This window comes from Gavia stellata, chromosome 33, assembly GCF_030936135.1.
Source record: "Gavia stellata isolate bGavSte3 chromosome 33, bGavSte3.hap2, whole genome shotgun sequence".
Classification (NCBI taxonomy): Eukaryota; Metazoa; Chordata; class Aves; order Gaviiformes; family Gaviidae; genus Gavia; species Gavia stellata.
Window position 1 is genome coordinate 181,590 of NC_082626.1, and position 25,434 is coordinate 207,023.

A 25,434-nucleotide genomic window follows, 5' to 3' on the forward strand; every position below is an offset into this window, starting at 1 on the left:
ACCATGGCCAGGCGCTGGTGGTCCCCACCACCACATCCCCTGTCACCGTGGTGCCTGTGACTCCTGCTACTGCAGTGGGGCCCTGTTGCCATCACAGCTTTGTCCCCCATTGCCACCATGCCGAGCTCCGTCTCCACCATGGTCCCCACAGCCCCCGTATCCCCCTGCCACTACAGCCACCCTGTGCCCACCAAAACCCTGATGTCCCTCCAACGATATGGCCAGCCTGTCCCGACCACAGCCACCCTGTCCTCACCTCTGCTGCCACAGCTGTCCTGTCCCCACCACAACCCCTGTGTCCCCCTGCCACCACGGCCACCCTGTCCCCACCAAAACCCCGATGTCCCCCTGCCACCACGGCTGCCTTGTCCCAAACACAGCCCCTCTGACCCCCCCCTGCCACCACCCCGCCACCCCCCATCCCCACATGGCCCCTCTGTCCCCCTGCCACCGCGGCCACCCTGTCCCCCACTGCCACCACGACCTCCTACGCCCCCCCACCACCGCGGACCCCTGCCCATCCCGGCCCGGGCCGGAGCCCTCTCCCCGCGGGGCCGCCGGGCGGGGCGGGGCTGCCCGGGGCGCGGTGGCGGCGCGGCCCCGGCCGGGCGGACCCGCCCCGGGAGCGGGCGGTACCGGGCCGCCCCCGGCCGCGCTGACATCAGCCGTGAAAAGGGCGCGGGCGGCGACATCCGCCACTGCCGCACCGGGACCGCGGGATCGGCGCCGCAGGTAGGGAGGGGAGCGGGCAGCGGGCAGCGCCCGCGGGCACTGGGCGGCAGGTGGGGACGGGGACCCGGCGTCGGGGTGGGGACCGGGGTGGAGATGGTGACCGCGACGAGACCGGCCACTCTGCCCTAAAATGGCCGGGGCCGCGTTGCCCCGGGGGCTCGGAGCGGGACCGGTCCCCCGGGCTGACGCCCCCGCCGGGGTAACGGCTCCAGGCAGGGCCGGGCGCCGCGCCCGCGGAGCCGCCGGGACTCGCGGCCGCGCCCGGGAAGCGGGACCCGGGTGCGGCTTCCGGCCCCGCCGCTCCAGGCGCCCCGGGGGCGCGTCCGTACCGGGGCTGCGGTCCCTCGGAGCCGGCACGGCGGCCCCGGTGCCGGGGCTGCGCCTTGTCTGAGCCCCGCTGCCCTTCTCGCTGGCCCCGGGGTGGCCGTGTCCCGGCCAGGTTGGGTCCAGTCCCCTCCCCGGTGCCCCCCGCTGCCTGCAGAGTCCCCACTGTGGCCCTGTCCTCTGTATGGTCACCTCCCCGCTGACCCTGGGCAGGCTGTGGGGTCCCCGGGGCGCCTGTGTCCCAGCCGGGGGTCCCCTCCCTGCTGGCCCCGGGGGTCTATGGGGACCCCAGGGTGGCCATGCCCTGGCTATAGTCCCCTCCCTGCTGCCCCCAGGGTATCTCAGAGGACCCCAGGGTGGCCCTGTGCTGGCTGGGGTCCCATCCCTGCTGGCACGGGGAGCGCGGGGGGGGGGCGGTCTATGGAGCCCCCGGGGTGGCTTGGTCCCAAGTGGGCTGGGTATAGTCCCTTCCCTACTGGCCCTAGGAGGCCTATGGGGTCCCCAGGCCACCTCTGGGGACACCTGGGTGGCTGCATCCCAGCCGGGATGCTTGGAGGGTCCCCAGGTTGGCCATGCCCCAGCTGGTCTGGGCACGGTCCCCTCCCTGCTGCCCCTGAGGTGGCTATGGGCTCCCCAGGGTGGCTGTGCCCTGGCCAGGCTGGATGCAGCCCCCTCCCACAGCGTCCATGGGGTCCCCAGCACGGCCATGGCGCAGCTGGGCTGGGTCCGGCCCTCCCCTCCCTTCTGGGCAAGCCCCAGCTGTGTCAGGAAATCAGCCCTGTCTGCACCAATTTCAGCTCCTCTTTGTTTCCCAACCGGCTTGGCCCCTGGCCGGGTGCTCCCCACGCTCCAGGGAAGCCGGCTCCCTCCCTGCAGGGGCTGCCCATACGTCAGCCCTTGCCCCGGGGAGCCCCATGGTTGCAAACAGCTTTGGGGGAACGACCGGCTGGCCCGGGCTGGTCTGCAGTTACGGGGTGGCCACAGCGCCAAGGCTTCGCATGGCCGCCCCACTGCTGCCACCCCCCCTGCTGCCGCCAGCTTCCCTGAGGCTTGGGGTTGATTTTCCTCCTGTCCCGCTGAGCCAGGGTGGCTCAACCCCTGGCTGCTCCTGATGGCAGGAGCCCGGAGCCTGAAGCCAGGTGCGTGACGATGTTGAGATCTGTCCCAAACTGAGCCTGGTCCCCCCAGGTGTGGGCTGGGCTGCCCCAGGCTACCAGATGCTACATGTCCCCAGCTGGGGCGTGGGCACTGGGGCTGGCTGGGCCACCTGCACCCCTCAGGGGAGCAGCATGTGCTCCTGCTTCTACGTGCTAGGGTGCTCTCCAAACTCCAGGGGTGCAGGACTGGGTGTCGGAGGCAGTGCATGGCCTGGGCAGCCCTGCGTGCCCACCGCATCACTGGTGGGCAGAGGGGGTCCAGACCACCCCAAGGCTTGGAGCACCCCGGCTGCATGGGCAGGGCAGTGCTGGTTCACTCATGCCCCCCCATGGGCACCTTAAACAATCTCTATCCTTCCCAGCACGGGTGGCACCGGGCTCTGGTGGCACCTTGTCAAGGGCAGCACCCAGCCACAGGGCCCACCACATCCAGCTCCCCTGCCGGGGTGGAGGCACTGCTGCCGGCAGCCGCAGGCCCCATGCTCCCAAGCCAGTCCCGGATCTGGCACCTGGCCTGAGCAAACGGGTGAGCTTCGCAAACAAGCTTCAACCAGCAGCAAGTGCCTGCCAAGTCTGCGTGCGCTTGGCGGGGCTGAGCTGCAGGGACAGGGATGCTTGGGACAGGGGCTCCGGCCCCAGCACTCAGGGGGCCATGGTGCTGTCCACCCTGCCCAGGGCCAAATTGCCCCATTGCCCTCAGGGTGGGCATGGACCCAGCGCCTGCTCCTGGGCGGCTGCGCAGGAAGCAGGCAGGGCAGGGCAGAGCCTGGGCAGTGGCTGGCACGGGCGATAATGCTCCGTGCCGGATGTCCAGGCAGCCTGGTCGGGCAGGATGGGGCTCTGCCACGCTGCTGGAGAGCAGCTACCGTGCCTGCTGTCACCCACTGTCCCCGAGCGGCTACACCACGCCACGGGGCCATGTCCGTCCCATGCCGGATGCCCCAGTGTCACTAGAGCCACTGACCGGGGTCCGATCTCTGCAGACCCCCCCTGCCGTCAGCATGGCAAACCGGGGACCGTCGTACGGCCTCAGCCGAGAGGTGCAGCAGAAGATTGACCGGCAGTACGACCCCGAGCTGGAGCAGGTCCTGGTGCGGTGGATCCTGGCGCAGTGTGGCGGGGATGTCACGCAGCCGGCGCCCGGCAGGGACGGCTTCCAGCAGTGGCTGAAGGACGGCACCGTGAGTACCCCCAGGGCCGACCAGGGCGGGGGGCAGCCGTGCCACGCCACCTGACCCCCGGCTCCCTCCCGGCCAGGTGCTGTGCCGGCTCATCAACAGCCTGCACCCGCGGGGCCAGGGGCCAGTGGCCAAGATCCAGGCATCCGCCATGGCCTTCAAGCAGATGGAGCAGATCTCACAGTTCCTGCAAGCGGCCGAGCGCTACGGCATCGCTGCTACCGACATCTTCCAGACCGTCGACCTCTGGGAGGGTGAGCGGCTGGGTGGGCGCAGGGGACAGGGATGGGGTTGGATGGGGACGGGGCTGAGCCTGCCTGGGGCCTTGCAGGGAAGAACATGGCGTGTGTGCAGAGGACCCTGATGAACCTGGGCAGCCTGGCTGTGGCCAAGGGCGACGGGCTCTTCGTGGGAGACCCCAACTGGTTCCCCAAGTAGGTGGTGGGTGCTGGGAGGGGGTGCCGGGCCGTGGGGTCCCGCGGGGACTCTGACACCCACTGTCCCTGCAGGAAGTCGCAGGAGAACCGGCGTGTCTTCTCCGAGGACAAGCTGAAGGAGGGCCAGAGCGTCATTGGGCTGCAGATGGGCACCAACCGGGGTGCCTCGCAGGCCGGCATGACAGGCTACGGCATGCCCCGCCAGATCCTCTGAGCACTTGCACCGCCCCCCAGTTGCCCCCAGCACGGCCTGCCATGGGCCCTGCCTGTGAGGGCCCCCCCTGGGCCCAGCTCCCAAACTGCCTTAACCCCCCCACCCCCGCGGACCAGCTGGGTGCCCCCCGGCCCAGGCACCCGCCCCCCGCCAGTATTTCCAGGACCAAAGTCTTTTTTTATTATTATTATTTGGCTGGGTGTGGGCCGGGGGGAGCGGCTGCTGCACTGCCCCCCACCACCACTGTGCCTGCACCCCCCCCAGTGCCTTGGGGGCTGTGGTGGCCCCCCAGCCCTGCCACTGTGCTGGGGAGGGGGCACCCCCCCCGCACCCCAATAAATGGCTCCTCTTCTTTCCAAACCTGGGCGGTCATCGTGGGGGGGGGGCTAGGCTGGAATGGGGGGGCATGAGGCCTTTGGGTGAGGGGAGACCCCGGGGTGGAGGGGCCCCAGCCTGGGGGTGCGGGGACACCCACTGCCTCACACCACAGCATGGCTGCAGCCAGGCCACGTGGAGGGGCGGGGCAACGGGCGAAGGGGCGGGGCTGGTGGAGCAGGGCAAGGGCTCAGGAGGTGGGGCTGGGAGGGGCGGGGCAAGGGCTGTGGGCGGGGCTGGCTGGAGGGGCGGGGCGGTCGTGGGTGGGGTGTGTGGGCGGTGGCCACAGGGGTGCGGCTGCGTAGGGCGCCACGGCGTGGGACAGGCGGGCAGGGGCAGCGTGTGCCGCGCGTGCGCATCGGTACCGCGGGGTGAGCCCGGCCGCGTGTGCGTGTGCACGCGTGGGCAGGGCAGCGCCTGTCTGGGCACGTGTGCATCCGCCTGGCTCCACGCGCCGGCCCCCACGCCCGCACAGGTGTGCGCGTGAGACAGCCCATGTGCACAAACACGTGCCTGTCCGTGCTAGCGCACACGCGTGGGCCTCAGCTGTCGGAGTGCACAGGTGCGCACGCGGCCGGTGCGAACGCGCGTGAGCCCGCGGGTGTGCGCGCGGAGTGCGCCCGGGCACGCGCACGGCCTGCACGCAGCCCCCGCGCGCACCCCTCCTCCCGCGCCATAGAGCGCCCTCCCGCCGCCCAGCGCGGCCCTCCGGCCTCGGCCCCGCCCCCGTGCGCGCGCTCGGGAACGCCCCGCCCGCGCGGCCGTTGCCAGGGGAGCGGGGGGGGACGTTGCCACAGCGACGGTCGGCGGCCGCCGGGCGGAGCGGGATGGTGAGCGCGGCCTGTGCCGGTGCAGCGGGCCCGGTCCCTCCTGCGCGGGGTGCCGCCGCTCCGCAGCCCGCCAGCGTCCCCGCACCCCCCAGCCGTGCCCCCAGCCAGCCCCGCAGCCGGTACAGGAGGAGGGCCCGGAGCACCGCGGTGGATGAGATGCTGTTCGGGGACAGCCGGGTAAGGGGGCCGGGATACCGGGGGCACCACCGGCTGTCCGACCCCCGCACCGGGCAGGGCAGGGGGGTGGCCAGGGCCTCACCAGGCCGCAGCCAGTCCCACCCCGCCTGGGTCACTGTGATGCTGGGGTCCTGCCCGATGCTCCTCAGCCCGGCTCAGGCACCCTCCGGGCAGGGACTTCCTGGTGCCTCGGCCCCTCGCGCCTCTTCTGCCGGGCCTCATCCTGCGCTGCTCACACCGGCTCGCTCGCCAGAGGCTCTTCTCCACCATACTGCCTGCATGGTCCCTGTTTTCCAAACCTCCCGGGTGAGGGACGCTGTTGCACCCTTCACCAGCCCTCCCCGGACACTGCCACCTCTGCGGTCTTAATTCCTTGCCCTGGAGTGGCAGCCCGACGATGTTCAATTCCTTTGGGAGGGCACAAAATCCACCCCCACCTCCTGGGAGCATGCCAAGGCCACCAGACCAGGGGCTGCGTGTGCCTCTGTCCTCCTTGATGCCGCAAACTTCCACTTTTCACGGGGTACTTTTAGTTAGTTAGTGAGACAAAGGAGGCTCAAGAGGTGAGACACCCCAGTAAAGGAGAGAAGCCGGTGTTATGGGGTCTATACATTAGACAGCAGTTATTTCATGTGGGATATTAGAGAGTCCTTGGAGCAGTGGCTGGAAGGTTCCAGAGCAGCTTGTTGCCAACATATTTAGACTTTCATCAGGGAGCTACGAAATCAGTCCCCTTGGAGACGAGGCAGAATTTCAGCAGGTCTCTGACCTCCTGGCCGGATGCCCTGGCCGTTGAGAGAGGAGATAAACAGAGAGCAACAGCTCTTTCCTCTCCAGTCTTGGAAGGAAAAGGCTCGCTTCCTCCACGCTCGTCCCTCGGCTGTCCCCAGCTCCCGCAGGGGAGCCCAGGGGAGAGATGCAGCCACTGTCACCAAGGTGGACAGTGGCATTTTCCAGGCGAGGGTGATGTTTTGGACGTCCTTCCTCCACTGCTGCTTCCCCCAGCTCCTTTATCGAAACTCCCAGGTGCTCTTCTTGTGGCAGGTTGGCTTTATGGCTGCAGCCATTGGCTCTCGCCACCCTTTGTGTCATCTTTGCCACTGATCGAGGTACAAGGGCCAGGCTGGATGCCGCTGGAGGTTGGCCCACCTCACGCTCACCATCTCTTTGGCTGATAAAACGTTGGGGGTATCTCCACTGGGGCAGTGGCAGGCGGCCGGCTGCAACGAGGAGACCGCACTGTGTTCGAGGCACTTGCACCGCCGCAGGGGTGTGTGTTTGTGGCTCTAATTTCCTCTCCTGGGTCTTATCACTTGAAACAAATCTGTCCAAAGAGACTTGCCAAAACCCTTTGGCTTTTCAGAGGAGAGGAAGGAAGCATGTAATGAAGATTACCTCTGTTCCCAACTGGAGGCTATGTGGACGGTTTGCCTCATGGGGCAGGAGGTTGGGAGCCCTCCCAGCAAGCGACCTGCTCCAGAGCTGCCAAGTCTGTGTGCCTCGGATGCCCTGAGAGCCGAGGAGCCCCGGGCAGGTTTATGATCTGTTATCTCAGAGGCCTTCGAGGCAGTTAGATAACAGTGTCACAATGCTCATATGGGTGTTAATTGAGTTCCCTGAGATTAATACAGGTCTAGTCCAAGGAGTTCTCCTGGCTCTGGGGACAACGTACGAGCTGGCTGCAGCGAGTAACACTATTACCTTTGTTTGCATGGGTGTTTCAGTGCCAAACCCTTTAATTCAACAGCTCACACTTGGGGCCCGCGGTGGCTGGGAAGCTGCTCCAGTAGCTGCTGTGCTGGCTGTGGGAGAGCCTGTGGTTCGGGGTCATCAGACCCGTAAAATGGAAATACTGCCGGCAGCAAGTTCCCAGGGAACTGCTCAGCGCCTGGCCCGCTGTAGGATTTGTTCCAGCAGTTGCTTAGGATTTTAAAGCTGAACTAGTAAATAGAAGTACAAGGGAAACCACACATCTGTGTGTACCTTAGATTAGCTCTTGTGGTTCCCTGACCCGGGTGAGGGTTTCGCTGGAACGCCTGTGCTGTGGTTGGGCTCGGGGAAGTGATCCTGGGCTTGGGAAGCCGAACCTGCCCTGCCGGGCTCGGGCCTTGTGGCTGGGGACCGTACTGCTCGGCTGCTGGAGGTTTGATCTGCAGACCAGGGCCTGCTCCGAAATGCTCCTTGCAGTGGGATTGTCAACGGCCTCGGCAGGGCTTCGCCCCGGAGCGGATGGGACGCCTGTTCCTGCCTATTGGAGACCCTGCAGCCTGACCGGGAGTTCCCGTGGGGCGGCCCCATGCGTGTTCGGGACATCCCTCGGCTGTTCCCACCCCTGCAGGGGCACCCAGCGCCCACCCTGCCCGGGGGGTGCGGAGCGGGGTCCTCGAGTCACCCCGCAGCCGGGGGACGCTTCACTAGGTGGCAGTCTCGGCTCGAGCAAAGGGACCGGCACCAGTCCAGGCTGTACTGGGAGGACCGGTTTCTGCCTAGTGCCGTCCTCTGGTTGATTGCCCTGCAAGGCCAGACCTCAAGCTGTCCCCGCTTCCCCCTCCCCAAGACCACCCTGCCAGCCCCCAGCGAATTTGGGTCAGTCTGGGTTGGTTTTTCACGAGTCCGTGGGGCTCAGCAGGACAGAGGTGCTGGTGGCCGCGGGTGAGTGGGGCAGGGGGAGCTGCCATCAGCTCAAGGTAGCCGAGATGATGCTTGAGCATTTGTGAGGTCTTGCCCTGTTGCAAGCAGCTATCAGCTCATCATTTACTTTGGATCTGGGTGAGAGAGTGATGCCCAGATTTTTACAGTAAAACTAGTGCTGTAGGGGTATTTTTAGTTCTCCGCGTGTCCTGATCAGGCCTTTGGAGCTGGGGCTGCTGAGGCAAAAACCCCTTCCTGTGCACTGGTCTTGGTGGTGCGAGAGGTGTTTGCCAGAAAGTGTCCCGAGCTTATGGGAACCTGGGGCCTCTCGTGCCCGGAGCACCTCTGTGCCCAGGAGCCAGAGGCAGAGAGCTGGGCACAGGGCAATGGCAGGGAAGCCGTAGGAAACGCCGTCCTTTCTTGCAGAGCCTGCAGCAGTCACGCTCTGGCAGCCCCATCGTGATCCTTCGGGATGTGCAGACTGCCCCAAAAGCGTCGTTCGCTGATGGGCACAAGCCTGAGACCATCCGGCTCATCACCAAGGACTTAATCCGTGACCTCGTGTAAGTCTGTGCCCGAGTGGCAGCTCTGAGGAGCTTTCAGGGCCCTGCATGTCTGTTACAGCACTGTCTCGGTGCATGGAGCTTGTCCCGCCATTTGCTGGGACATCTCAGGGGAGGAAGGATGGGCAGCAGCGGTCCGATACACCTGGCTTGGGCTGCAGTGGAGCCGGCGAGCACTGAGCACTGGGCGTTTTGCAGAGGCACTGAATCATCGTAAGAACCAGTAAAAAGCAACACGAAACCTTCTCAGCAGCCAGGAAAGCTCCTTCTGGGCTGAACAGCCCCCCCAGGGTGGCACCTGCCCCCTGTCACGTATCTGCCTCCCGTGCCCTGATACCGAAAAGCCCCATGTGAGAAAGGCAGTAGAGCATCGCCTGCAGCCCCTGCGCACCCTGAGCTGTGTGTTTCTCTGCAGGGATGTTTTATAGGCAAGGCTGAACTGTAAGAACCCTGGTCCTAATTACTACACCTCGTTAAAAGCCTGCAGCATATGGATGAGAATAGGGCCATTATCCTGGCCAGCTCCAATTTAGCCTCATTTTGACCTCCCTAAATTTTCCTTGTAGTTGTTGCTCGGTGCAAGGTTCATCTTCGCTTCCTGTTTTGAACCTCCCTGTAATGCTCTTACACCCTGTAAAACGTGACACCTGCCCCACGGATGGTTCAGATTTGGGTTCTGTGGAGAGTGAAATGGCACAGAGGCACTGGTTCAGGCTTTCAGGGCTGGTACCTAGTATTATACGTTCATGTTCTTATTTAGCCCTGCTGACAAAGCTGAGGGCCAATTTCCAGATGTGTCGCACGGCCGCAGCTCCGGCTGAAGCTAATGGAAACTGTTTGTGCTAGTTTAATTCCTGAAAATCAGGCCCTAGACATCCCAGCCTGGTCACCCAAAATACTGGGACGACTAAAGTAGTGGCCACTGTATCATTACATTTATTAGTGCCGTTGTGACCATTAGCCATTCTTTAAAGCGTCCTGGAATCCAATGCTGTGATGCAGCTCTCGAACGATCATTATGCAGGTATCTGTTCATATTCACAAGGGTGGATGAAAGGTGACACACAATAATAATGAGTAAATTCTTAGTCCTGAACATCTTCAAAGTGCTGTATGCATTTGGTTAATATACGCTCCTACACTGCACGCGTCACCATGGTATCTGAGTAATACAAAGAGTAATTAACTCCTTACAACTCCCCTGGAAAACAGCCCCGTATTATTATCCACATTTTTACAAGTGGGGAAATGGGGGCACCAAGAGCTTCGGTGATTTCCTCTAAACCACAGCGTGAGTCACGGGCAGAGTTCGTGGCTTTGCAGTGTCCTGCAAAGCCAGGGTGACAGCTGGAGGGACACCTGCCAGCACTGGGAGGGGAGAGGGTGCTCCATGTTTGGGCAGCACGGCATTTCCTCATCTTGAGCCGGGTGAATTCCTGGGGCAGCAGAGCTGAAGCCAAGCTGTGCTGTGCAGATCTGGAGCTGGAGCAGGCTGAGTGTCATTTAACAGAATGAAAGGGCAGCTTCTGCTCCCCAAAAATCTGTCCGCATGGAACAGAGGTTTCGATCCGGCACGCAGGAGCAGCGACAGTCAGTCTAGGGAAAGGGATAAGCAGCTTGTCCCACTTGAAAAGGGGTCAGGGCAGTGGTCAAAATTTTCCCAAATGAGGGCTGGGAAAGTCAAGTTGGACTGAAATACTTTCAGCATTTTTTTATTGGGGCTGACTAGGCCCATACTGAATGTTTTGGGGTTTTCCCAGGAGGCCCCTGGCCACCCCGCCGAGCATCCTGTCCCCCATGCATCACAGCATGGTGCCACTTTCACTGCACTTTCTGTTTCTTCCTCCCCCCGGACTGGGAGAGTCGGGTCCCCACAGCTCAGGCGCTTCCTGCATTGCTCTCCGGTGACTCCTGGTCACGGAGCAGCTCCTGCCACCCCTGGTGTGGGCAGCCCAGGCAGGTCCCACAGCCAGGCAGGGAGGTCAGCCGGGCAGGGAATGGATGGAGCTGTTAGAGACTCTGTGCCACTGACCGCTCTGTCTCTCTCTGTGCCCAGCGTCCCTGCGGAGAACCGAGCAGCATCCCTCATTATTGGTCAGGAGGATTTCCAGCGCATTAAAGACGCAGCTCGAGTCCTGACCAAGGAGGAGCGTGAGGCCAAGCTGGCAGCCCTCAAAGCGGAGAAGAAAGCCGTTCTCGTAGGCATTTCCCCTCCTGACCCTTCTTTCCCTGCTTGCTGACAGGTCTTGGGCTGTGGGTGGAGGATCCCTGGGTTTGCCCAGTCCATGGGTGGGGAAGGAATCCCACGCTACTTGCATCCAGCAATCCCACAGTGGTTGCTCCCCCTGCCCGCGATGACACCGGAGGCTGTGACGAAGCCTCTGTGTTGCATTTCTGCCACCCTGCAAAGGCAGCGGGGTGTCTTAATAGGGGTATGGGAAGGGGCTACTCAGCCCCTGTGCCGTGGCTGGAGGAGCCTGCCGTGCCCCTCGGCTCCATGCCAGGGACTCAGTGCAGTGGAGCGTGCCCCTTGCAAGCCAGGCTGCCCCGCAGCACCCTCGGGCAGGCTCAGCCTCATGGGGCTGCCCTGGGAGGGCGTCCAGCTTTTGGCAGCCCTGCCTGTCCCCCCAGGAGGCAGTGAGCGAGCGCAAGAGTGTGGCGAAGCAAAGGGCTGTCCTGCAGCAGCAGACGGGGAAGCTGAGTGAGCTGGAGGAGGAGGCACGGGAGCGGGCCCAGTACCTGCTGCAGCGGGCAAGCAGGATGCGCATGGAGCAGGAAGACGAGATCAAGGAGTTCAGTGAGGTAGGGACGGAGGCTCCCCGACATCACCTGGCACCGCAGGACCTTCTGCCAGCATTAAGACCTGCCTGAACTGCCTGCTTGGACAGGCTGCTGAGAGCCCCCATGGGCTTTGCCTAGCTACTTTAGACCTAAACTCTGCTCTACTTGTTGCTATCCAGGGTCTTCCTCTTCTTCCCTTTTCCCCCTCCTCACCTGTGTGTCTGTGTCTGCTGCCGCTGGCAAGTCTGGCTTGGAGACCAGGGAGACCTTTTGTCCCCACAGCTGATCCTTGGTGCCAAGTGCCACATGATCCGCGACATGCAGATCCTTGAGAAGCAGCTCATCGCAAAAGAGCTGGAGGAAGAAGAGAAGCGCCTAGCCACGATGATGGAGGTGGAGAGGAAAAAGGCCAACGAGATGCAGGAGGAGCTGGAGCGCAGGAGGAAGCAGGAGCTGATCAGGTTTGCAAAAGGGTCCCTCTTCCCCACAGAGGCATCCGTCCTCTTTCCAGGCCTTGTGCCGGAGCTGGGGTAACCTCCGGCTGCCGGCTTCACACTGCAGCGTGCCTGCCAGTCACAGTGGCTGGACCGGGCAGCATGAGACAACAGACACACCACCTGATGTCCGTGCCGGCATTTCTGCTTCTGGGAGTGGGACGGAGCCGGAGGGAACCCTTCCGCTGTCTTCTTTCCAGAGGGAGGCAGGAGCTTGTGAAGCAGATGGAGCAGAACGCAGAGGAGCGGGCTCTGAGAGCTGAGCAACGAGACCAGGAGGCACAGGAGCTGCTGGAGTACCTAGAGCAGCTGAAGATGGAGGACCTGAAGGTGCGACCAGTGAGCCGTGGGGGAGCGGGGGGGGGGGGGCTGCCGTTAGATTTTCACCTTGTTGGAAGGCTGACCCCGTGCTGTGAAATCAGACTTGGTGTGTGAAGACAGCAGCCAGCAGAATTAAAGCTCTGGTCTCTTGGGTAAATTGAGGCATCCTCAGAAAATGACCCAAGTCGCTGAGCCCTTCCTCACCCCGAGCATGCTGGTGAGCCCTCTGGAAGGCACACGGGGAGGAGCGGAGGGAGCACTCTGTGCTGCAACACTTGCCCTGTCACCCTCGGACCCTCTGCACCATTTTCAGGCCTTGGAGCGGAGACGGGAGGAACAGAAGAAAATCCAGGCTGAGATTAAACGCATCAACGATGAGAACCAGAGGCGCAAGGAGGAGCAGTGGGAGCAGGAGAGGATGGCAGACGAACAGGTGCTCGAGTACCAGAGGCAGAAAATGGTAATAGGACTGAGGATGCATGGCACTGGCATAGGTTCAGCAGGCAGCAGAGGTGCTGCAGGGAGCTGCCACGAGGCTCTGTCCCACGCAGGAACGTGAGGCTGAATTTGAAGCTGAGCAGGAGAGAATCCGTCAGGAAAAGGAGAAGGAGACAGCACGCTTGAGGGCCATGCAAGAGAGGGCCCAGGACCACCAGGCAGAGCAGGTGAGCAGCTTTCTGACACACGATGTGCTCCCGTGCTGTCTCACTCGCCACCTTCCTCGTCACCACCCCAACAAAGTGGAAGGTCCCCTGGATGTGGTGGGTCTACTGGGGCATTGCAGGTCTGGGCTGGCACCTGGAGCCAGGTGATGTCCTGGAGCAGTGCTGGCCGTGGTGCTGGAGAGAGGCAAAACCACGGTCAAGTGCTTCCATACCTCTCCCCTGAGAGAAGCCTTCCACGACCCCTCCAACGTGATGTTGTCCCCCTTTGGCAGGACGCGCTGAGGGCTAAGCGCAGCCAAGAGGCTGCTGAGCGAGAGTGGCGGCGCAAGGAGAAGGAGGCGGCACGGAAGAAGGCCGAGATGGAGCAGATGCTGAAGCGCAGCCGCCTGGAGCAGATCGCCCAGCGGGAGCACAGCATGGCTGTGCAGGTGCAGCAGGACCGCCACGAGTTCGAGAGGATCCTCAGGTGAGAGGGATGGTGCTAGGAGCTCACTGGCGAGATGGCTGGGCCCTGCCTTGCGAAACAGGGCTGAGAGATGATTGACGATGGTGGCAAGGGGGCTGCCATGGGGGCTCCCAGCAACAAGTCAGCACAGTCAGTGGCTCTGGTGCTGACCGAGATCCGCGGGCGGGCTATCGGCACGCACAGGGGCTGGAGTGGGGCCTTTCATCTGCCCCGAGCTCTCCCACAGGGCCCAGCGGGAGCAGATGGAGAAGGAGAAGGCAGAGGAGGTGCGGAGGGCAGGTCTGCAGCTCACCCATGCTAACGATGTCCGGCGCCAGATGCGGGAGCGTCAGCAGCAGCTGGTGCAGGAGCGGGTGGCCTCCTTCGAGGAGTGCCAGCGACTGGAGGAGGAGGCCCGCCAGCGCAGCCAGCGCATTGCCCAGCTCAAGCAGCAGAAGATGCAGGAGCTTAGGTGATGTGCTGACAGCAGCTGCTTACTTCCCTGGTTCCCTGCATGTCCCTAAGTCCTTCCTGGCTTTCCACCATCTCCTGACCCCTGGGCCCCCTCACAGGTTCCTTTGCATCCTCATCAAATGGGATCCACTCTGGGGCCACGGTCCTAAAGCTTGGCTCCAGCGTAGTGCAGGGTGCCTGATGATTCCTCTCCTCTGCAGAGCCTCCGGCATCCCTGAGAAGTACTGCGCCCAGGTGGAGCGGAGGGCCCTGAGCCGAGCAAGCGCAGCCCCTGGCCAGGCTCAGCCCCATGAGGAGTGGAGCTCCGGTTCCCCAGCGACTTAGAGGTTTCCATTTTCTTAGGCTGAGTTTTCTATGAACAGAGATGTTTATGGAGCAGATGGTGTCTTTCTTCTTTCTCTCACTTCAGGTTTGTGGGCTGGGAGCTGCCCTTGGGGCTGCAGTAGCCCAAAGGCTTGTTGTCCAACCTGCCCCACTCCTGGGACAGAGATCACCCCCTTGACCATCTCCCCATATCTGCTGGGAGAGAGACATCAGAGGGGGCCCATGTCCTAGCAGGGGCCAGTAGTGTCTCCAGGCCCTCAGCACAGGTCAGTGTCACCACTGAAGCAGCTCGGAGCAGGGTGGGTGTTCCCAGCCCACGTGGGGTGGCACAGGTAGGATCCCCATGAGCCAGGCAGGCTCTTCTCCACGCACACAGCCATGGCCCTGGCTGCCCACAGCTGCATCAGCCCTGGCAGTGCCACTTTCTCACCGAGGTGTCACCTCCAGGCCCTGTGACAGTGGCCTTCTTCAGGGGCAAAGCAAAGAGACTGAAGCATGATGCAAACATTTAAAATCCATTTGGATAGGGACTGGCAGCTTCAGAGGGCTGTGATCCTGTAGGAGTGGCTCTGATTAATTGTCAGAGCAGCTGAAAAATAAGGAGAGCAGGCAAAGGCGAGACTGCCCAGGGCAGGGGGATGGCTCAGAGGACTCTGCTGGGTAAATAGGGAGGATGAAATGCCGTAGCCTCTTGTTATCTCTTCCCTGTCTCTTCTCCAGCTGCTGTGTGTCCCCATGTAGTGACGGAGCCAGGCACTGCAGGGCTGCGCTGTCTCTTTTGGGGCAGGGACTGAAAGGCCCCTGGTGCTGCAGGGCATCTGCCACCCAACCTCAAGCAAGCCCCTCGTGGCCGCCAAGCTCTCTGGATGCCCTGGGGCCTCGGCACCCATGGCCAGCCCAGAAAGCATCTGTGGTGCTCTGTGCCTGGCTCGGCTGCCCACACCTCCATCCCTGGTCCCCAATGTCCACATGCTGGCCATGTCACTCTCAGTCACCGCCTCAGCCAGGCAGTCACAGCCCTGTTCTAGGCCAGGCTCAGCCTGGAGGGTTTCAAAGCCACCGTGCCAGCCACGCCGAGGGGACTGTGACCACCAGTGGGGTGGAGCTGCTTCCCACCCTTCCTGCACGAGAGGGGCTCCCTGTGCTGAGGAATGCAGGAGTCACTGGCCGGGGAGTCAGCACTGTGCCGGCAAGGAGCCCTGAGCCACGGTGAGCCACGGCCCTGTCACGGCGGGAAAGGCTTCCACCACACAGGAACGGCCCCGGCAGGCGGCACCCCTCGCTGTGTCGGTGCTGCCCTGGGGCCAGGCCGTGCGCAGGGGCCCCGAAATCACAGACGCGGCGAATCACGTGCCTGGCTCGGCCCCAATTCCCAGCACGGGGCCAGTAAGGGTTAACTGGCAGCGGTGAGCTCAGCTTGGGGCCAGTAAATGGAGCAGCTCTTGGCCCCAGGGAGTGTTTGGGACAGGCTGGGTGGTGCTGCCGAGCTGGCTGGGGCAGTTGTCTGGAAAGCACCAGCACAACTGAGCTGTGCCGCAGGGCATTGCACAGGTGAGCCAGACTTGGAGCCTGACCCTAGCACACAGCACCAGAGCAGCCCAGTGTGGGTGCGCAGCCAGCTCAGCCCCTCCAAGGGACACGGGCATGGAGAGTGCCCATGGCTGGGGCTTCCCATGGGGCTGAGCATCCCCAGCATGGCCCCCAACACCTACTGCCAAGCAGCCCTCTCCCAAATCCTCCACCCACTGCCGAGCATCCCTGTCCCAGCTCCTCCATCCATTGCTCAGCATCCCTGTCCCCAACTCCTCCATCCACTGCCGAGCATCCCCGTCCCAACTCCTTCATACACTGCCAAGCATCCCTGCCCCAACAAATCCATCCACGGACGAGCACCCCTGTCCCCAGCTCCTGCCCTCAGATCCCAGCAGCTTATGTCCCCTCTCTTCCTCCCCTCCAGCTGTCCCAGTCTCCTCCAACCACACTGTATGTCCCCTCCCCTGTGCTAAGCATGGCCCAGGGTGTGCTGCTCCTGCTGCTGCCATGCCACCATGTCCCCGTGCAGTGAGCCATGGCCTGGAGCACCAACCAGGCCTCCGCACTGTATTTCAGCAGTGCCACCAGCACCAGCATGGGCTTGGTGGGTGCCACAGTCCCCACATGGCCACAGCATCCCTGTGCCCGCTCACTGAGGTGGGGGGCAGGACCGGAGGAGGGATCTGCAGGTGCTTAAGCTCATGGTCAAACCACACCTTTAAGCTCTTCCAATTGCCCTGAGTCCTGCCCCAAGACCAAAATCCTTTTGGGACCTGCATGCGGCCAAGTTGGCACTTTCATGCAGCTGCAGAGCTCAGCCTTGCTTGGGCTGCTCCCGCAGGGTCCCAGGCAACCTCTTGCCACCAGCCACACTCATCCCACCAGTGCCCACACCAGGGTACCATCTACCAGACACCATGGGGTCCACAGCCCCCCATCCCTGCTCCGCTGGTCTGGGTGCCCCAGGGCAGGATGGTGCCCCCTGCCCGCGCTGTCTGCAGTGGCCCCCAGCCCGGGCCTGGCTGGATGGGAGCCCATAGCATGGCGATGCTTAATTACCAGGTAGGGAGTGGAGCAGGGCGGCATCGCTCACTCACAGCTTGGAGCCACTCAGTCATCCCAAAGGCATCCGCCCCACAGGGAGGAGCGCCCCGGCCCAGCATGTAAAAGCAGCCCCGCACAGCCGGCTGCCTTGTCGCCTCGGAGCCTCCTCAGCTCCCGCTCCTCCTCACTGCCCGGCACGGCTGCAGCGTCATGGCAGGGCACGGCGCCAGCCTGCTCCTGCTCCTGGGTCTCATGCCAGGTAGGCGCTGATGGATTCCCTGCACCTGGACCCGATCCTGCAGTGATGCCATCAAGGATGGAGGGGTCCCTGCCGAGCCGCGGGGCATCCCAGGGTGCTGGATGCACCCCATGGTCAGCAGAGCGCCTGCAGCTGGGGCCGGTCCTGCCCTGACATCCACCTGTGTTGGCCAGAGCCGAGCAGGTGGCGTTGAGCTCGCCATGTCCCTTTGTCCCCAATTCAGCTTCACAGGACCCAGCGGGTGCCATCCCTGATGGGTGCGCAGCCCCACCAGGACACCCAGCCCCCGCGGGTGCCTGACCCTGGCAGATGGGTGCCTGCCCCATCCCTGCTCCCCACGGGTCAGGTGCTGTGGGACGTGGGGTCAGGGTGCATCGGGGCGCAGGTTTGGGGTGCCCCCGTGCTCTCCAGCCAGTGTGACGGGTGCCGTTCTCTCCCCAGCTCTCCTCCTGGCCGTCAGGATCAACAGCAAGGGCCGGGAAGTGCTGTACCTGGCCAAGGGTGACTCGGTGAAGCTGGGCTGCCCTTACGTCCTCGAGCCCGAAGACAATGGTCCCCAGGGTGTGGGCATTGAGTGGATCCAGATCACGCCCGAGCGCACCGGCCCCGAGAATGTGGTGAGTGTCACTCAGCCCGGCAGTTGCCATCCCACCATGCAGGCAGGGCTGGGATGGACCATATGCAGCCCAGCTGAGCAGGAAGGGCCAGGCAGGACAGGCAAGGTCTGGCAGGACAGGGAAGGACCAGGCAGAGCAGGCAAGGCTTGGAAGGACCAGACAAAGCCCAGCAGAGCAGGCAGGACAGGAAAGGTCTGGCAGGGCAGGGGAAGGTCCAGGTAGGGCAGGCAGAGCCAGGCAGGGTCTGGGAATGCTGGGCTGGGAAGGACCAGGCAGGGCAGGGAAGGACTAGGCAGGTTCTGGCAGGGCAGGGAAGGAACAGGCAGGGCAGGCAGAGCCAGGCAGGCACTGGGCAGTGCATTTCCCTCCCCAGCTGGCAGCCCTCGGTCCCAGCACCCGGACCAGCCCTGCCTAGTCTCCCCACTTGCTCCCTCCAGTTCCTGTCCTACCATGACCACCATGTCAACTACGGCAGCGGCTCGGGGCTGCAGGACCGGGTGGCCTTCGTGCAGAATGACCCCAGCCAGTACGACGCCTCCATCCGCCTGGCTGACCTGCAGGTCTCTGACACTGGCACCTACCAGTGCCGGGTGAAGAAAAACACTGTGGCTGTGCACGAGGTTATCGTCACTGTGCAAGGTGAGCCCCCCTGCTGCTGCGTCCCCTTCCCGCGTGCACCGGGCGGCCCCCAGTGGCCCTGGCAGTGACAGTGTCCCTCTCCCCGCAGAGAAGCCGGCCACCCCGCAGTGCTGGACCGAGGGGGAGCTGATAGAGGGGAGCAGCATCCTGCTGCGGTGCTACAGCCGGGGGGGCACCTCCCCGCTCGCCTATCAGTGGGCCAAGCTGGCTGACGGCTACGGCGGGGGACGCCTGCCCTCTGGCACCATCCAAGGTGGGTGCTGGTGGGGCTGCGCCCACCCAGGGGGAGGAGGGGATACCCAGGTGCGGGGTATGCTCATGGGTGGGGTGTCCCTATCTGTGGGTACCTGTGTTGGTGGCTGCCCATGGCTGTATGCACCTGTGTTCATGAGTGTCCATGTCTATATGTGCCCTTGTCCGTGTGCTCCCATGTCTGTGTGTGCCCACATCCCTGTGCATCCGTGTCCCTGTGCATCCGTGTGCGAGGGTGCGGGTGCTGGCAGGGGTGCGGCGGTGGTGCTGACAGGGCCGTCTCTCCCCACTGCAGGACGTGCTCCTGGCGACCTGTTAATCCGTAGCCTGTCGGAGGTGCACGCTGGCGTCTACCAGTGCCGCGTCACCAACCGTGTGGGCTACTCTGTGTGCCAGCTCAACCTCAGCCCTGCGCCAAGTAAGTGCCACTGCGAGGGGGGGACAGCGTGGGCAGGGTGCTGCCAGGGGCTCGCAGTATGTGCCGGGGTACCACCGGGGGCATGGTGACCAGTGGGCAGCCGGCAGGGAAGCCGGCAGTGACAGGCTGTGCTCCCGTGGCAGGAGGAAGGCAGGCAGGCATCATCGTGGGCTCCATCCTGGGCTCCCTCCTGCTCCTCAGTCTGCTCGGGCTCCTCATCTGGGCTCTGATTTGCCGCTACCGCCAGAAGGAGTGCCAGCGGACCTGCAGCGACTGCAGGTGAGGGGCACGGCGGCACGGGATGGGCACAGGGCCAGCGGGCACTGGCAGGTGCTACTGGGCACTGATGGGCATCACTGGGGACTGATGGGCACCACTGGGTGTCACTGGGGACCGATGGGCACTGCTGGGTGCCACCAGGCACTGATGGCCACCACGGGTCACCTATGGGTACCAGCAGACAGCGATGGGGACTGATGGGCACCGACAGGCACCAGTGTGTGCTGATAGGCACCACCGGGGACTGCCAGGTACCAACGGACCCTGATGAGCACTGGTGGGTGCCAGAGGGCACCGATGGACACTGACAGGTGCTGATGAGTGCCACCAGGCACTGTTTGGCAGTGACGGAAACCAGGGGGGTGCCAGTTGGTGCAACTGGGCACTGCCGAGTTTTGGTGGGCACCGATGGGTGCTGATGCGTGCCACCGGGCACCACTGAGCACTGATGGGTGCTGTCGGGGCTCCCCTCTGCCCACAGGAGCAGCACAGGCGGCACCATGACCCGCGCCTGCAACGTCTGCGCCCACCACAGCTACTCGCCCCACGGCATCAGCTACATGCAGTGCCAGCACGGTGACAGTGACGAGCGGGCGGCCGCCCTCATGTGCAACGAGGGCATCCGGCACCAGGTTGCCTGCCCAGCGCTGTAACCCCCGCCGGCCCCACGCCCATCCCCGATTTGGCTCCATGGGGGGAGCGACCGTGAGCCCAGAGCCGGCGGCACCACTGGGATCCAGCGCCAAGCGGCACAGGGCTGCGCTGCCGGGGCTCTCCATGCAAATTGAAGTCAGGAATCCAGCTCCCTCCTCCCCCCCCCCGAAACAGCCCCGGCTTCCAGGAAACTTTGTTTGGGTTCATCAGTCTGTTTGGTTGGTTTTCTTTTTTTTTGGCCCCTTTTTTGTATGTTCCCCCCAGCCACAGCCCAGCTCTTGGGGCGGCTCCTGGCCCCGCTCCCGGAGGCATCCCTTGCTAGTGCAGCAATATTTATTTCTCTCCAGCCCGTCCTCTCAGCATCGAGCAGGGACGCGGCAGCCCCGAATCACCCAAACCGGCTGCCCGGCAGCCTCCCGCCTCCGGCCCAGCGGCACCGGTGCCCCCGCATTGGCTTTAGCAATTGGGTGTTATTCGAGACGAGATGCCATTGGCACCAGGATTTGCAGTTTGGAACAAGAAAAAATGAAAAGAAATAAACTAAAGTTAATTCAGCGCTGTTCTGTCATGCCTCGCCTCTCCCCAGCTGGGCAGCCCAGGGAGGAGGCGGCTACTGGCCCCGGCACGGCGCTCAAGAAGGTCCCTGGGGAGTCGGCAGCACCAATTCACCGGAGCGGTGGAGGAAAGCTCATCCTGGGATGGGTCTCGTAATGCCATGGCAGTTGATAGGGCACCCGGCACGCTCCTGGCAGTGCCCGTCCCAGCGTCCCCATGCGGATGCTGCTGACACAACCCCGCAGCACCCATGGGTGCTTTCTGGGGCTGCTGCCAGGGCATACTGCCATGCAGCCACAGGTGCCCCACGCCGGCTGGGACGCCGAGCGAGCCAGGACACGTCAGGGAGCGTTTGCCTGGGGGCTGCTGTGAGGTCTGGTGGGGGAACAGCCACCGCAGCCCCCGAGCACCCCCCCGCAGCAGGAGGGAGGGGGGGAGGGCCTCGAACAGGGAGCGAGGGCAGCCCCAAACCGCAAAGGGGCCCAGACCCGGGATGCCCTAACCCTAATCTTAATCCTAACCCTAACCCCCAGCCTGACTCTCGCCCTAAGGCTGACCCTAACAACAGCCCCTACCCCCATCCCAATATCGACCCCAACCTTGACCCTGACCCTAAGCTGGACCCCAGCACTAACCCTAAGCCCCATGTCACCCCAGCCCTCACGTTAACCCCAACCCAGGTGCAGCCCCGCTGCCAACGCTAAGCCAACCCCTAACGCTAACCCTAACCCTGCCCCAACCCCAACCCCACACCGCCCCCGGGCTGCCGGTGAGCAGGGGGGTCCCACGGGGCGGGGGCTGCCCCGGCTGAACCCGCCCCACCGGCTCGGCCCTAACCCAGCCCCCACACCCCGCGGAGACCCCTCGTCCCGGCCACGGCCTTATCCCCCGACCCCGGCCCCGACCCCGCTCCAGGCCCAGCCCGGGCTCCCCCCGCCCGGTGGACACCGGCCCCGGCACCCGCCGCGGAACAGCTGCCTTTGACGTCACGGGCCCCGCCCCGCCGGCAGCGCCCTTCGTGGCCGCCAGGGGGAGCGCGCGGCGCCAAGCCACGCGTTGCCGTTGCCAGGAGACGGCGCGCGCGGCGCATGGCGGCCCGCTACGGCGCGGGGCAGGTGGGGGCGCGGGGGGCCGGGGCCGGGGCCGGTCTCGGTCCGGGCTCTCACCGGCCCCGTTCTCCCCGCAGTACGAGGACGCCTTCAGCCCCCGCCGCCTGCAGAACTGGGGCGTGCCGCGGCCCGGCCGGCAGGTACCCCCGGACCGGACCCCACCGGGACCCCCTTCAGCCCCGGACCGGGCCCCCGCGACCCCCCCAGGACCCCCTCAGCCCCGGCTCCTACCCCCCGGGACCCCCTCCCGGCCCCGGCCTAGACCCCCGGGACCCCCCCCCAGCCCCGGCCTGGACCCCCGGCACCCCCCGGCACCCCCCCAGCCTCGGCCCAGACCATCGCGGGACCCCTAGGACCACCCGCAGCCCCGACCTGGACCCTCGAGAACCCCCCAGCCCTCTCCCAGACCCCCCCCGGGACCTCCCAGCCCCAGCCCAGACTCCCAGGACCCACTGGGACCCCCTCAGCCCCAGCCCAGACTCCCAGGACCCACTGGGACCCCCCTCAGCCCCAGCCCAGACTCCCAGGACCCCCCTCAGCCCCAGCCCAGACTCCCAGGACCCACTGGGACCCCCCTCAGCCCCAGCCCGGAGCCCCAGGACCCCCCTCAGCCCCAGCCCAGACTCCCAGGACCCACTGGGACCCCCCTCAGCCCCAGCCCGGAGCCCCAGGACAACCCTCAGCCCCAGCCCAGACTCCCAGGACCCCCCTCAGCCCCAACCCAGACTCCCAGGACCCACTGGGACCCCCCTCAGCCCCAGCCCAGACTCCCAGGACCCCCCTCAGCCCCAGCCCAGACTCCCAGGACCCACTGGGACCCCCCTCAGCCCCAGCCCGGAGCCCCAGGACCCCCCTCAGCCCCAGCCCAGACTCCCAGGACCCACTGGGACCCCCTCAGCCCTGGCCCGGAGCCCCAGGACCCCCCTCAGCCCCAGCCCAGACTCCCACGGGATGCCCAGCCATACATCCACCCCTGCTCCCCCAGCGCCCCTCGCTGTGGGAGGGTTCCACACCGATCGTCGCCAATGACCGGGGGCACCTGCTCCCTGCAGTGCCCCGCTCCCAGGTAAGCCAGATCCACAAGCACCCGGCAGGCGCTGGAGGCGGCCGCTCCTGCCCCTCAGCCAGCACTGGGGCTCCCTGGGGCTGCAAGGCCCTCGACAGGCCCCGCTCCCCCTCTTCCTCCCAGGCCTCCCCATGGGGCAGGTTTGTGGGGACCTGGGAGATGCCGCCAAGGATCCCCCCGGCCAGGCTGGACCTGACCTCCCGCTCGGCCGCCGCCACCGCACAGCTCATCGACTGGATCTGCCGACCCACCGCCCTGACCCGCGCCTGCAATGGCCTGCGGACGGAGATCACCGGGAAAGTAGGTGTCCCTCTCCGGGGGTTCGGGGACAGCACCCCAGGGCCACGAACAGGTTTTAGGGGCGTTTTGCACCACCCCAGGCCTGCGCCAGGCCAGGGAAGGGCAGAGGAAGGGAGAAGGCAGCAGAGGCAGAGCCGCACGGGGAAAGCTGCTGCTCCCTGTGCCGCTTCCCTCTCTCCCACAGGATGTTTCAGACTTATTCCTCCCATGTCCCCAGTCTGCACCCGCTGGTAGAGCTGACCGGGTGCACTCAGCCCGGCAGCACCCAGTGCTTGGGCTACCATCTCCCCCTGCTCTTGGGCTGGGGCTCCCTCGGCTTTGCCCCAAATCTGGGCTCATCTCCCCGCTGTTGGCCGGTGCTGCGCCGGCAGGAGGAGCTCACAAGCCACCACTCTCCTCCCGGAGAAAAACATCCAAGAATAGGGGCTGGCCTGATGTGGAGGGGTTCCCGGGGCCCCCAGCACCCCTTTTCCACTCCCTGCTTCTCCCCAGGGACCGCTGCAACAGTGCCTCATCCCTGGGCAGAGCAGCCCCTGCCCCAAGCGCTGCGGTGAGCCCAGCACGGAGCCCAGCCCTGCAGCAAGCCCCTCCATGGCACAGAGGCTGGCCCAGACCCACCTGTCCCAGCGTTTGTCCGGTCCATTCACACCCGCCTTCTCCCGCTGCCCCCATCCCCATCTCTGCACCATGACCGTAGCACACATCTCCCTCACGCAGCCCCAAGAGCCTCGGTTGGACACACAAGCGACCAAGGAGAATTCCCAAAGGAGCAGTCGGGTATCTCATGAAGGCATCCAGCTCAGCAGGGCCTCTCCTGGGGCACTGCTGGAACAGCCGTCTGGCCCCAGAGCAGAGGCCACAGTGCCACTCTCCTGCAAACCCAGCTGCATGGGGGTCCGGCTGAAGGCAGACACGTCCCCAGAGCCCCCAGCTGCACGCCAGCCTCGCTCTTGGCAGGCCAAGCACAGGGGACAAACCCCGCACTCCTACCAGCCTGCTGTGACAGACCTCCGCCACAGGGACACCAGCTTGCCCAAAATCCCAGCCTCGATCCACCCCGCTCCGAGTGGGGCCAGCTCTCAGCAAGCCACCCCGCTGCAGGTCTCTGCTCCCAGCCACGTGGGCTCCGCAGAGGCCGAGCCCCGACGGGGTAGATCCTGTGCACTCAGGGTATCGCCTCATGCAGGATCAGGAGAGGCTGGTCCTGGAGGAACAGCCACAGGCCTGAGAGCCGGGTGGCCATCTCGCGCTGGGCTCTGAGCAGGCTTTGCTCTCCCCCCTTCCCCTCCCCAGCTGCTCCCAGCCTCTCCTGCAAACCATCCACCCCTTGGGACACACAAACAGAAATCACCTTCCCACCCCAAGGGTAAGGAAGGGGAGCGCTTCAAAGAAGCCTGAGCGAGGCCGATGACGGGACAGCACTATACAGCCCGCACTTGTGTTTTCATGGCAATTGGAAAAATACAGGTTTAAAAAAAAAATAAATGCCCATGTTTGGTTTCAGTAGCTCAGGGCACAGCTCCAGGCAGGTCTGGGCTGCGTGAGTCTGTGCGGTGCTTCGGTGTCGGACGTGGTGCCCTCTGCGGGTTGTATCTTGGCTCGTTCCATTTAATAGCATCTCATGCTGGAAACGTGGGACCAACCACAGACCTGGAGCCACTCACGGCTCATCCAGCTTCTCCCCATGCCAAGCAGCAGTAATCCCACCACTGCAGGCTGGTTTCATCCATTCCTCGACCAGTGTCTTGTGGGGGGGAGAAAGGCAGGTCTGGCTTTGTTTCCCATCTGCCCCAGCCACGCGGCTGCACTGCCAACCCCCTCTGACTGCTCATGGAAGGGAAGTAAAGTCTGTGAAGCGCAGCTGAGAGACACAGTGAAGTCTAACTTCATTAGCAGCTGGCACGCACAACAGAATAGCTCATTAGCAAGCAGAAGTGGGTTCCAAATAAAAGCCATTTCAGCAACTGCAGGAAGTAATTGGTTTAAAGCTAAAATACATTCATTTTCATCCAGGAGAAGTTCTCTCCTACTGGGGCATGCGGCTACACCAAATGGGATTCGGCAGTAAGTCTTCTCCCTCTGTTACGCTGACAGCAGACATTTTTTTCCTCCTTTGTGATTTCTCATCTCCGAGGCCTCGCATCCCCTCAGGGCTGTGATGCCTTCTGCTAATTAAAGGAGTGGCAGATTTGCTAGGTCCAGCAGGCAGGCAGAGGAGCAGAGCGAGCGGGAGGGACGGGGCTCGGATCGGTGGCGGAAGTAAAAGCAATTGTGTGGAAACAAGCCTGGCCAACACGAGGGATCTTGGAGAGCATTATTGGACCAGCTCCCCTCCTGCCACTTCAGGTCTCCATCAAAAGCCTGATGAGCAGAGCAGATGTTCCCTATAAAGCCGACATTTTGCCGGCTGATGATGTGAATGGGAAGGAGGATCCTTCCTGAAACAGAGCCGAGACCCTCGCTGGGACAGGAAAGTGGGACAGAGCACCTGACGGGGAGCATCCTCTTTGCAAAGCTGAGCTCCCAGTGGCAAGCATTAAAAAATGGCCGATTTGAGCAAAAAGCTCCTGGACCTCAAGCAGACGTT

General features: G+C 64.1%; 4 protein-coding genes across 5 annotated transcripts; all 4 read left to right on the forward strand.

Annotated features, from left to right (window-relative positions):
• Positions 1-692: 692 nt before the first annotated feature.
• TAGLN2 (transgelin 2) lies at positions 693-4,402 on the forward strand. Of its 2 annotated transcripts, none has more exons than XM_059832256.1 (5): positions 693-732; positions 3,197-3,394; positions 3,471-3,645; positions 3,723-3,825; positions 3,901-4,402. In XM_059832256.1, the coding sequence occupies exons 2-5, from the start codon at positions 3,215-3,217 to the stop codon at positions 4,040-4,042; spliced, it is 600 nt and encodes a 199-aa protein (XP_059688239.1). In that variant the 5' UTR covers positions 693-732; positions 3,197-3,214; the 3' UTR covers positions 4,043-4,402. The 2 variants fall into 2 exon arrangements, with proteins under 2 accessions (XP_059688239.1, XP_059688240.1); XM_059832257.1 differs by lacking the exon at positions 693-732 and adding an exon at positions 2,524-2,739.
• Positions 4,403-5,244: 842 nt separating this feature from the next.
• On the forward strand, positions 5,245-14,122 carry CFAP45 (cilia and flagella associated protein 45). The gene is made up of 11 exons (XM_059832041.1): positions 5,245-5,424; positions 8,482-8,618; positions 10,675-10,816; positions 11,250-11,420; positions 11,682-11,860; positions 12,094-12,223; positions 12,528-12,674; positions 12,766-12,879; positions 13,152-13,345; positions 13,572-13,796; positions 13,999-14,122. The coding sequence occupies exons 1-11, from the start codon at positions 5,245-5,247 to the stop codon at positions 14,120-14,122; spliced, it is 1,743 nt and encodes a 580-aa protein (XP_059688024.1).
• A 2,787-nt stretch (positions 14,123-16,909) lies between these two features.
• On the forward strand, positions 16,910-19,816 carry VSIG8 (V-set and immunoglobulin domain containing 8). Its single transcript, XM_059832399.1, has 7 exons — positions 16,910-16,958; positions 17,400-17,575; positions 18,013-18,214; positions 18,303-18,467; positions 18,762-18,884; positions 19,028-19,163; positions 19,645-19,816. The coding sequence occupies exons 1-7, from the start codon at positions 16,910-16,912 to the stop codon at positions 19,814-19,816; spliced, it is 1,023 nt and encodes a 340-aa protein (XP_059688382.1).
• Positions 19,817-21,460: 1,644 nt separating this feature from the next.
• On the forward strand, positions 21,461-25,289 carry CFAP126 (cilia and flagella associated protein 126). The gene is made up of 5 exons (XM_059832042.1): positions 21,461-21,487; positions 21,559-21,621; positions 22,467-22,547; positions 22,671-22,847; positions 25,194-25,289. The coding sequence occupies exons 1-5, from the start codon at positions 21,461-21,463 to the stop codon at positions 25,287-25,289; spliced, it is 444 nt and encodes a 147-aa protein (XP_059688025.1).
• The last annotated feature ends 145 nt before the right edge of the window (positions 25,290-25,434 follow it).